The sequence below is a fragment of the Geotrypetes seraphini genome, chromosome 5 (genome assembly GCF_902459505.1).
Source record: "Geotrypetes seraphini chromosome 5, aGeoSer1.1, whole genome shotgun sequence".
Lineage (NCBI taxonomy): Eukaryota > Metazoa > Chordata > Amphibia > Gymnophiona > Dermophiidae > Geotrypetes > Geotrypetes seraphini.
This window is the reverse complement of record NC_047088.1, coordinates 46,027,500-46,040,004: the sequence shown is the minus strand read 5'-3', so window position 1 is coordinate 46,040,004 and position 12,505 is coordinate 46,027,500. Positions and strand designations below refer to the sequence as shown.

The 12,505-nt window shown below is 41.8% G+C and overlaps 1 protein-coding gene across 1 annotated transcript in view; it reads left to right on the top strand.

The window, feature by feature from the left end:
• The window catches only part of IL13RA1 (interleukin 13 receptor subunit alpha 1), an 87,399-nt gene extending 86,669 nt beyond the window's left edge, over positions 1–730 (top strand). Inside the window, exon 10 of the mRNA XM_033945372.1 lies at positions 104–730. Coding sequence (XP_033801263.1) covers positions 104–208 — 105 coding nt within the window. The 3' untranslated portion in view covers positions 209–730. The remainder of the gene's footprint in view (positions 1–103) is intronic.
• The last annotated feature ends 11,775 nt before the right edge of the window (positions 731–12,505 follow it).

Sequence of the window (12,505 nt, the reverse complement as noted above, 5' to 3'; positions counted from 1 at the left end):
TCTTTGCATTTTCTTGTGTTATATTTTTTTTGACATATTCGTTTAGAAAATATATTTTACAAAAATAGAAACTGATTTAAAAATTTCTCTTTTTGCCCAACAGTGGACAGAATATAGTGAAGCCAGTGTTTGCAGCAAACCAGTCAAGGAAGAAACATGTTCTTTAGTTTTGATGGAGAGTCCATACACTTCATCGTCTGAAAATTAGTACAACTAAAGGGGTTATTTTCCCCTTCCAGCTGATAGACTGCTACTGTTGAACATTTGTTTACGTTAAATGACTTCCAAAGTGACATTCAAACTCTGATGAATTGGCTTCTTTTTGAGGAATATTTTTAGTCTACTGGACCTCAGAAGCTATAAGATAAGGCCTTAGGCTAAAAGGAAGAATCCATTTTTGAGAAGGACCTTCCATCTCTTGAACAACTTTCACAAAAGACGTGCATGACCATGGATGAGCCTATCTAATTCACTTTTGTGGGGTGGAACTACCCAAGATTTTGTACTTTTGTGCCATCAAATCTTGCAAAACACCATCTTAACAGTTTCTTAAGCATGTACTATACAGGCAAATGCACTGATGCTGTATTACAACAGCAATATATTTTTACTAATATTTGTACTAAAACTATAAATTGATTGTCTCACAAAATAATTCTTCTCTTTCTCTAATGCAAAACAAGGCTAGCTTATGCAGCTCTTATAGCTCATTTAACTCCCCCCCCCTTTTTTTTTTCCAACAAAACCGTAGCGTGGTTTTTAGCGCCAACAGCAGCGGTAACAGCTCTGACACTCCTAGGAATTCCTATGAGCATCAAGAGTTGTTACCACCACGGCTGGCGCTAAATAACATACTACATTTTTATAAAAGAGGAGGGAGGGTTATTTTGGCCCTAATTTTGTTTACCATGGACTTATAGGAAAGAAAAGTTGCAACTTCTCCTCTTCTCCCCAAAAAAAGCTGGCTAAGAATATTTTGAAGGTGGGGGTTGTCCGGGTACTGTTTTCTGTTCTTTTTTGGGATTTCAGCTTGCTTGGAATCAGCATCTATTGGACTATGCTATCATATCAAATCAGCTTCTCTGTTGCTGTGTAAAAGAAAATGTTCCTCTCTATAATAACTTCACCTGCCCTTTGTCCCCCACTCCCACCCACTCTGAAGCTCCATTCCCAGAGTCTAAGAGTCCTGATTGGCCTTTCTCTTGGGGAGGGGCAGTATCAGATATGCATATGTAGTATCACATCATACCGTATGCTCTGAGTTTATCTTGTTGGGCAGACTGGTCGTTGTCGGCCATCATCTACTATGTCGCTGTGTAATTGACAGCTTTCTATAGCAATTCCTGAATTTGCATTGCTTCTAACTCTGATGGAGTGGCAACTTTCATAGCAGGGCATTTTTAAAGTCACCTTATTTTAAAATATTCCAAGCACTACTTTTTCTGTCCTCTTGGATGGGTTCCCTGACCCAGGAGGACTCCATTCTGGTTATTTCTCAAACATACTCTCTTCTTGATTAAAGTCAGTATTCCTCAGGTAAACGACAACACTTGCTGGGAATTCTCTCTTCACCACTGGTCATAATCTTCCAGCTGTCCATTTATAGCCTACATGTCCTCTCCCTCAGGCTAACTCCAGCATTGGCTATGAACTGACAACAGATCTCCCTAGGTTGTGTGTCGTCTTCTCCCTCCCCCCCAACCCCATGTGATCCTACATGGCTATAAGCTTTCCTAACTCCTTGACTCTTTGGGAGAGGGAAAGAAGAGGCAAAAACACTCTTACTTTTCCTCTGGTCCAAAGCCTTGTTCATCAGCCAGAACATCACCAGCTCAGCAGCCCTATCCTCTCTTACAGCAGATGGAAAGCAAAGCCAAGATTCCCTTCAACGCCACTCCCAACTTACTACCTCAGTGACCTCATCAGCTCCTCCCATGGCTATTCACAGTGGAGAGTGCCAACTAGAAAAAATACTTCCCTTGTACTATATCATACATTCAGCTAAAGGCAAGTGGTATCTTTAAACAATGCCACAGAATAGGTCAACAGCATAACAGTGTTAAACAAATAGGTAAAGGAGGCTTTTCACGTTCTATTGGTTTTGTGCTTCTCCTAATTAAGAACCTATGAAGAGCGAAAGTACTTAAGACCAAACCATGTGCCAGGGTTCTCCAGTGACCAGGTAGTACAGCCCAAGGAATTGTCAGAGTGTCCACGAGGAGATTCAGAGAGATTTCCTGAGGGAGTTCTGAAGAGATTGGGAGTGAGAGTAAGAGGACATCGTCTTCTGGCTCTGTGTAAAGTTCTAATTTTGGGAGAAAAATGCCCAATCTCCTATTCTTGGTCAGGTTTGGAAGTGGAGAGCCCGAGATGAAAAAATAAGATATTCTACCTTGATTCATCATTCTCAAGATGTTATTATACCACTGGCCATATTGAAACAGCAATTAATATAATATGAAGTCTTAAAAGGGAAAAAGAACCCAGAAAAATCTCTTACCCAAAAGAGCAAAATGTTCAAAAAATGGCATTTGGACATTTTGGCCCATGTTCTATACATGGTGCTTTAAGTCAGGCGCCCTATCATTGCCTAACTTAAGTGGAAAACAAAATAAAGGCTTTTTTTTTTTAAATGTAGATGCCTACTAGCACCTAAAAATAGGCACCTGCATGGTGGCTATGGAGGCGCTTTATGATGCCTAAGGCCACTGTATGCAGGGCTAACGCCAGAAGTGGCATTAAGTATCAAAGTGTCTCCGTAGCTGCGATTCACGTGAAAGGTAAGCACCAGAAATGTAGGCCTATTGAGCCTTGGCCTAAATTTCTGGCACCTACATTTCATAAAGGTTCATAGACAACCCCGCGAAAGACAAAGGCACGTGCCGACAACTGAGCGCAAGATGGAGGCGCGCGCCGAAAAAAATTACAGTTTTTAGGGGCTCCAACAGGGGTTTTGTTGGGGAGCCCCCCCAGTTTACTTAATAGAGATCGCGCTGGTGTTGTGACCCTCCACATTTTACTGTAAACTTAACTTTTTCCCTAAAAACAGGAAAAAAGTGAAGTTTTCAGTAAAATGTGGGGGGTTACAACCCCCCAAATCCCCCATAACGCAGCGCGATCTCTATTAAGTAAAGTGGGGGGGTTCCCCCCGTTGGAGCCCTAAAAACAGTAATTTTCTGCGGTGCACACCTCCGCGCTGTGCTCAATTGTCTGCGCGCGCCTTTGTCCCGGCGCACTTTTGACCTGACACCTTTCATAAAGCCATGAGTCTATAAACCACCATTACATTATTGATGTGATCAGTGGTACGTGGCCTCCAACAACAGCGCCATTTATAGAATTCGGGTATTTGTCCAAATTGTCATTATCCAAACACATTTTTAGACAGTTTTCTATGCTGTTTGTCTGCAGTGTAGCTAAATTTCAAGGGGGTATGTTGGGCCGTGTTCTGGGTGGGGCTAGGAAGTCTCCAGCTGAACGTCCAAACGTGGAGGTACAAAAGGGCCTTTTTCGAATGGCAAACTGCTGGATGTCCAAATATAATTTTTTGTTGAAAATTGTCTACTTAGACGTCTTGGCTGCCAGGACGTCTACACTATCAAAATGTCTAATGGAACATTGCAGAAAACGTCCAGGGCAAAACTTGCATGTTTGAGGCTAGACCTGTTTCGATAATGAATAAATGCCAAAAAGGTGGCCAAAATGACTAGATGACCCCTGGAGGCATGAAAGCATGGCTATCCCTTACTCCCCCAATGGTCAGTGATCCCCTCCCACCCAAAAGATGTTGAAGAAACAGCACATAACAGCCTGTATGACAGCTTCAAATGTTATGGCCAGTCCTGTTAGACCAGCAAGCAGGTCTCTGGAGTAGCCTAGTGACTGGTGCAGTGGACTGCAGAGAAGGGGACCCAGGCCTATATCCTACTCTAACTAGTACAATTGTGTTGGAAAGTGCGAGCCCTCCAAAAACTACCTAAAATCTATTGTATCAACATATAGGTAACACCTGCAGGCATAGAGGCTTTTGGAGTGATATATAGTTGAATACAGTAGGTTTTGGGTGAGTTTTGGAGGGCTCACTATAAGGGGATTATGGTGAAATATGTGCCTGGGACCTTTTATGTGAAATTCACTACAATGTCCCCTATGGTGCCCCACTGTTCTGCTGGGATGTCTGTGAAGCCAATCGGCTTAGAATGCTGGCCCCTCCTACGTCCCAATGGTTGTTTTTTGTGCGTTTTTCATTTGAACTCTGAACCATTTTTGAAAGAAAAAAAAAAAAGATAGATGCACTGAGGACAAACACATCTAATAAATGGCCATTTTTGAAATGAAAAAAAAAGATAAGACATTTTTCTGGTTTGAAAATGGTCATTTTCTCTACTGGATATTTGGACATTTTCCCCCAAATTGAATTTGGACGTCATATTGAAAATGCCCCTCCACATCACTTCATATTATACTAATTGCTAGGCATTTTAACATGGAGTTTTTGAAAATTTTATAGTGTGTAAATTATTTTGATTCTATATGTGTGAATGTTTGGATTAACAATTGTCCATATTTTAATTCTGAACTAACAAGATTTATTCAACAGCAATGTGGCTTGAGAAAATGGATCTGGTAATTCTCTCAGCTCTGTCCTCGTACCAGAATTGGAGTAAGAAGGAAGGGGTGGGGTGGGAAGAGAAGTTTCCCCTAAAATAAGGCAGTGTCTTATATTAATTTTGGGTCCAAAAAAACACACTAGAGCTTACTTTCGGGGATGTCTTATTTTTTTTTTTCATGTACAACAATCATCTCTCCCTTCCTCTCCACCCCAATTTTTCCTCTTTCCTCCCCCCCATGTGCGGCATCATTCCTCCCAACTGCCATGGCGTGCACTACAGCGGAACTGCAGAGCATGCTAACTGCCATAAATGTACTTCTTTAAACACTAATTTGCATTTATATGAGCATCTGTATAAAGTCTTTACAGAGTTGCATGAATATGGATTAAAATTAAAACCTTCTAAACGCAAATTAGTGTTTAAAGAAGTACATTTATGACAGTTAGCATGCTCTGCAGTTCCGCTATAGTGCAGCAGATGGCGCTCAAGATCAAGACCAAATTGCCTGTCTTTTCACTGTCCCAATGTTAATTTGCCATATACTATTTATAGATGTTTATTTGGTTTATTTGGTTTTCTTGCTTTCAGAGCTAAAGGATTAGTTTTTTGCTTGCCTCTCGGAACTAAACCTTTCCTAATCTCTCTGCATTGTTTATCTAGGGTGGTACATTGTCATTGTAAATGGGTGTGTATTAAAACTTTCTTTTCATGTTGCATTTATATATTGTTTGATTTTCCCTTTATATCATTGTGCAGTGTCTTACACTTTTACCACATGCACACTTTTTTTTTTTTTTTTGCAGACTTTAATTTTATGTCTAGGTTGAAACTTGTTAGCACATGCTGAAGTTCAGTGTGTACCAGCGATCTTTAATTAATATTTTGTATTGTTCAGATGGGAAATAAACATTACTGACATTTTCCTATCATACTGACATGTCAGCACCCTCCTAGTAAGACAACACATCAGCAGCAGATTTAAATGCAGCTGCTGGGAAGTCAAATTGTATGTGTTGTACTGCACGGTATTACATAAAACTGTTATTGTCCTCCCTAGAATTTTGCCATAAGGAAATGTTAGCATTTTCTTTAAACAGGATTGTTGACAGGATATGCTTTGAGACTGTCTTGGTGTAGAAAGGTTTAACTTGATAGTGGGATTCTTACTAATACACACCCCCCTCCTTCATTTTGTAGATCAACATTTCTTTTAGACCAGTGTAACACAAACTGTGTGCCCGTGGCAAGATTCCAGATGTGCCATGAGATTCTGGTGAGGAGGAGAGGCGTGGGTACCGGCTGACTGCCTACAGGACATGCCTCTCACGGTGAGAGACGCGTCCTGTAGCCAGTCAGCCGGCCCCCACGCCTCTTCTTCTTGCCAGTGCCTCTCCTGCTCCAACACCCAATATTGGCGGCTTGGGGCCCCATCAGGGGGGCCTTTGCACATGCACAGACATCGACATCCGTGCATTTCGGGTGCCCTCCAGCCGTTGCCCGGAGTTTACTGTTTTGCTGAGTAAAAATATTTGCAGGACGCTGTTTTAGACATACAGGTAAAGATAAGGCCTTTCTGAAGTTAATGGACCGACCTGTCATCAACAGTCCAAAGCTCCTTCAGCGGCTCAGAAGGTGAGTCCAAAAAGGTTCAGCATCAATCATTGCTGAAGTAGCCAAGGAGATTTCAAAATACCTTTCAGCTGCTTTGGAAGAATGACTCAGCATAATTCAGTTACCAGTGGATGAAGTCACAGAAGGATACAAGGCTCACACAAGAGAATATCTGAGGTTAAAAATAGAGCAATACACGCAGGAAGAAAAATCTGTACAACCTTTCTTCAATGAACAAGAGATTTTTACCTACCGCTAATGATGAGCAGATTCATGGATACAAAATTTTTGAAGTTTTTCCAATTTAAAATATTAGAATACAAAAAAAAACAACCCAAACCTTTTATTTAACTTCAGCTTGTTTGTGTTCATATCATTTTATTTGATTTTCTTTCACTTTTTTTTTCCTCCAAGTGGACCTACCTGCAGGGTGGAGGGGCATAATCAAAACCAATATCTGTCTCCTTTTGGCCTAAGGGCCTAGGCGTACAAAGTAGGTAGCAGGGACATGTCCATTCTCAAAAAAAAATGTCCAAAATGTGTTTTTTTCAAGAATGGCCTACCTATACGTGCAGCAGTTTAATCGCCCAGACCACCACTATGTGTATGCGTACAACACATTCCTGACCAAAAAAATCGGCCAGGTCCCAAATGCACAAAACAAAACCTTTTAGGCAAAGGAGAGACTGCCCAGCCCACCCCTGAAACCCCACCTGGACCCCCCCCCCAAGCTCCCCCCTCCCAGTTGGCCCAGGTGCATAAGGCCCCCCTATGAGTGGATTAAAATTAAAACCTTCTAAACGCAAATTAGTGTTTAAAGAAGTACATTTCTCGAGGTATGCGGCCTCCAAAAAAGGAATTGCTGCTGATCCTGAAAAAAAACTAAGACAACAGAGCATTCAAAATTACCTAGTAACACTATCGTGTGGCTTGGCGCACAGTTTGCAATACACCGATTTAAACCTACTCTCTGTGTTCTATCTTTCAACCAGCGCTTAATCTAATTCAATAGGCTCATTAAGCAATTCTCTATCCGCGTCCGAAAGTTGAGGAAGCCTTAACTCCGAGAGGTATCCCTCAATAGCAGTGGGATCTCGCCCCAGCGAGGTCCGATACAAATCAGAATAATATTTAAGAAAAACCGAGCTAATAGCCGAATCAGTACGATGCATCGTACCCCCCGCATCCCGTATCATCGTAATTGCTGCTCTCACCTGTTTTAATTTAATTAGCCTAGCCAAGCGAGATCCAGGTGTATTGTTATACTCATAAATCGTTTGCCGCAAGCGCACCCTCAAAAATTCATAGTCCTCCATCTGCAGTAAAGAAAGTTCCGCCCGTACTTTAACAAGATGCTCATATACTAAGGGGTCCTGGTGTCTCTGATGCAGCCTCCCCAACCGCTCCAATTGTTCATGAAGTGTCAATGAACGCTGAGCCCGTAGACACTTACGACGAGCACCCCATTTTATAAAAATACCCCGTACTACCACCTTCAGGGCATCCCACAAGGTTGCATCATTGACCGTATTATTATCATTAATCTGAAGGTATTGATCTACTGTCGTGCTCACCTCCCAAATCACAGCTGGATCCTTCAATAAAGACTCATTAAGTCTCCAAAAACGGCGTCCCTCCCCATCCCAATACCCCGTACAAGCTACCCATACTGGCACATGATCAGAGACTTGAATAGCTCCAATTTCCGCCATTCGCCAGCGCTTAATCTATAATAGAACACTACCACCTATCCCATGACTTTCTAATTTCCTCAGAAGACTTTCATGAGGTCCTTTGTCAAATGCCTTTTGAAAAACCAAATACACAATATCGATGATGCAGATCACCAGGCTATTCCAGAGACCTGTTTGCTGCTCTACTAGAAATGGCTATAACATCGGAAGCTACCATACAGGCAAGTATGTACTGTTTTATTCACTTCTTTGGGGGAGGAAGGGGGTCACTGACCACTGGGGGAGTGTGTGTGGGTCATATTTACATCCCTCCAGTGGTCAAATGGTCAGTTAGAGCACCTTTATGGCAATTATTCGTTATTAAAATAGGTCTAGCTCGGAACATCCAAATTGTGCCCTGGAAGTATTCTTAAATGTTTGATTATGGCAGAAAAACATCCAAGTCATAAGACCACCCTAATCTCACCCACACCGTGCCTCTAACATGTCCCTTTGAGATTTAGACAAACTACTGTTTAACAGCATAGATATCCATCTAGACCAGGGGTGCCTAATACGTCGATCGTGATCGACTGGTAGATCGGGCCGATCAGCCTTCTTTTCCCCGACATCCCCCACCAGCACCCCAAGCTCTCTCTGCAGAAGCGTTGGACCGACCAGCATTCCGCTCCATGACGTCAAATCTGACATCAGAGAAGAAGTTCTGGGCCAGCCAATTGCTGCCTGGCTGGCACGGAACTTCCTCTCCGATGTCAGAATTGACATCGGGGAGTCGAATGCTGGTAAGCACGGCGCTTCTGCAGGGAGAGCTTGGGGTGGCGGTGGCTTGGGGGCCTGTTCCCCGATTGTGGCGGTGGCAAACCTAGTGGCTTGGGGGAGGGCAGGGAGAAAGAAAGAAAGGGGGCAGGCAGGGACACAGAAAGAAGGGGGGGCAGTGAGACAAAAAAAGAAAGGAAACAGAAAGAAAGGGGAAACAGGGAAACATAAAGAAAAGGGGCATGGGGAGAGAAAGAAAGAAAGGGAGGCATGGAGACAGAAAGAAAGAAGGGGGCAGGGAGAAATAAAGAAAAAGTTGGGGTAGAGAATGAGGTCTGGAGAAGAGGAAGCACACATGAGACTGAAAGAAGGGAAGAAATATTTGATGCACAGTGAGAAAAGAAAGTGCAACCAGAGACTCATGAAATCACCAGACAACAAAGGTAGGAAAAATGATTTTATTTTCAATTTAGTGATCAAAATGTGTCCATTTTGAGAATTTATATCTGCTATCTATATTTTGCACTATGGTTCCCTTTTACTAAACCGCAATAGCAGTTTTTAGCGCAGGGAGCCTATGAGCGTCGAGAGCAGCACGGGGCATTCAGCGCAGCTCCCTGTGCTCAAAACTGCTATCGCGGTTTAGTAAAAAGGGAGGGGGTATATTTGTCTATTTTTGTATGGTTATTACTGAGGTGACATTGCATAGAGTCATCTGCCTTGACCTCTTTGAAAAAAACCCAGAATATGAATGATAACATTTTCTCTGCCTTTCAGTGTGCTTTGTGTTGGGTTTTTTTTTTTTATTTTATTGTTGGTAGATCATTTTGACTTGATCATTTTAAAAGTAGCTCGCAAGCCCAAAAAGTGTGGATACCCCTGATCTAGACAATAATAATAATAATAATAATAATAACTTTATTTTTCTATACCTCCATAGTCAGATGACTTCTAGGCGGTTCACATCGAAAGAAGGCTGGACATTCAGCGAATTACAAATGCATGAGGGGAATGTTACAGAAGAAAAGGGTTGTAGGGGACGGAATGTGATGGGGGCTGAAAGGGGGAGGAAACTGAGGGGAGGGATAGGAATTGCCTGAAGATTGCTTTGGGTTTGTAGGGGGAAAAAGCGTAGTGAGCACGGATTGGTCTGTTTAGGTGATGAATTTGTCAAACAGAGTGGTTTTGATAGATTTTCGGAATGCGTTGTAGGTCTTGTCTGGTTTTATTTATGTAGTTTCCCAGCCAGGATTGTTGTCTGTTAGCTTGGAACATGAAGGTTCTGTCAAGGAAGAATTTGTATTTGCAGCCAGTGATTTTAGGATAGGCAAAGATGTTTTTGTTTCTGGTTGTTCGTGTGGGGTTGTGTAGAGTAAAGTGTGTTTGCAGGTAGGAAGGTGCTAGGCCCCAGATTTGCTTGAAGCAGATGCATGCAAATTTGAACTGCATTCGCGCTTCCATTGGTAGCCAGTGCAGTTTTTTGTAATATGGGCTAATGTGGTCTTGTTTTCTCAGTCCAAAGATTAAGTGAACTGCAGTGTTTTGTACTAATCTCAAAATAGTTAATCAGAAGGATTTGGCATGAAAAACATCCATCGGCCTATTATGTCACTTTTTGACCATTTTTCTCTTTTGAAAAGGAGCCCATAGTGTTGAAAAAGCTCATAAAACTTTATACCACCAACAGAGTAGCATGACTTCGCTCACACTTGCTCAGATAATGAACCAGATTGTAAGAACTTTGGTAGAGTGTAGAAGGATGTTGTTAGTCAGAATATTTACCTGAAGTAAATCAGGTTTACAGTGGCATGGTACTTGGGTCTACAGGTTACTCTCTGGCCTTCCTGTTGTTTGGCAGTCATTACTCCCATTTGAACAATAGGGGTGGGCAAGTAATTCCAAGGAAGATTGCTTAGAGGAACATCGTGAGAAACTACAAGGTGTGTATGAAATAGGAAAATCTGCTTCTGAAAAACCGAATTTAAGTCTCTTCTGCCCCGTTAAACCCTTTTTAATATTTGCCCCCATCTGCATAACTCTAGTACAGTTGCAGTTGATGGTTAAAAGAAATGCTGACTGTGGTGGCTGAATATTAACTCATAAGGCATGAGCTAACCAGCGTCACTACAGATGCACGTAGAACTGAGGATTACCCTGATTTAGGGATTATTCAGAAATTCAGGCTGGAAATTTTAAGAAAATCTACAACAAATAGGATTTTCCATAGGTTAGAAGATTCTCCACTGGAAAGTTTTCTGTGAATGCAAAATTAGTTTTGCAGCCAACTTTTCCATGAACATTTTTTTTTTAATTTTATTTATTTTTTATTTATTCAATTTTCTATACCGTTCTCCCAGGAGAGCTCAGAACGGTTTGCATGGGTTTATTCAGGTACTCAAGCCATTAGGCCATTAGCAAAATCATAACTACAAAAATAGGCCTGTAAAACCATGCCTACGTACTCGAAGTCATTTCCAAACTGAATGATTAATGAGTTGCTTTGTGCATGAAAAGTTCACCATAGAAGAAGGGCAAAAATAAGCCACCTTTAAATATATATATATATATATATATAAAAGTGCAGTGCATGGAAAAAACACACTAAATGCTGATTGTCCCCTTCTGGGAAAAAAAAATGTTGCATTTCAGTGTATCAGCATATTTGTGAGAAATGTGGGAACAGCCTGGATTTCAGGATTGCTGGATAAAAAGCTGACGATCCTGCACACTGAACAAATGATACCCTGTACAATAGTATGTCGTAAGGTATGACCATCTAGAAAGGAAAGAAATTAAGTCTGTGCTTGTCAGCAAAAGGGCGTATTTTTCATAGTTGTGAAATGGCACTTAGCCTTTCATATTGCCAAGTGATTCATGAGCCACATGACTAGTTTCAGCAAGGGCAATTAAGGTTATTGGTAAGAAGAGACGTGCAAGGCCTGCTTTTATGCAGCAAAAATTTTGAACCGATTGAATCACCAGCATGGGTGATTGGTCCTTGATATCTAAGAAGTCCTTTTACTGCGGCTATAAAATGGCCGGTTTTTCCATATTCCGAATTAATAGCCATGTACTAATTTCACCCATTCGCACGCAGCCATTTAAAAAAAAATAAAAATAAAAATAGCACATGAGCCTTTACTGCAGGGGTGTCCAATGTCGGTCCTCGAGGGCCGCAGTCCAGTCGGATTTTCAGGACTTCCCCAATGAATATACATGAGGTCTATTTGCATGCACTGCTTTCGTTGTATGCTAATAGATCTCATGCATATTCATTGGGGAAATCCTGAAAACCCGACTGGATTGCGGCCCTCGAAGACCGACATTGGACACCCCTGCTTTACTGCCTCCAATTTTGTAGGGGGGGTAAGTGCCCTCGCACTCATCAATTACCACACGGTAATGCCCCACGTGCTAACTGATTAGTACTGTTGCATTCATTCTCCACCCTAAGACACGCCCCTTTGCAGATAAACAAAAAATAATTCTTTCTCTGTATACTGGCCCTGATACTATAAACGGCACATAATTCCTAGGCCCCATTGAGAACAACTGTCAATCATCTGCTAGGCAACATTTATAGATCATGCCTACTGGAGCCTACGCAGTCTTAGGCACTGGTAGGCACTTAGGCCCGGATTCTCTCGGTGCCAAATGTTTAGAAATCGGTACCAAACATCTTTTAAATGACATTTTTAATTGAGTTTCAAGGCGCCTAAAAAATTGGCAAAAGGATTGCGCCTCCATAAGTGCTTTAGTCAGCCTATCGCCACTGTGGGCGTGGCTAATGCCAGAAGTCATCTTTCAATAATTATAGTATATATAAAAAGA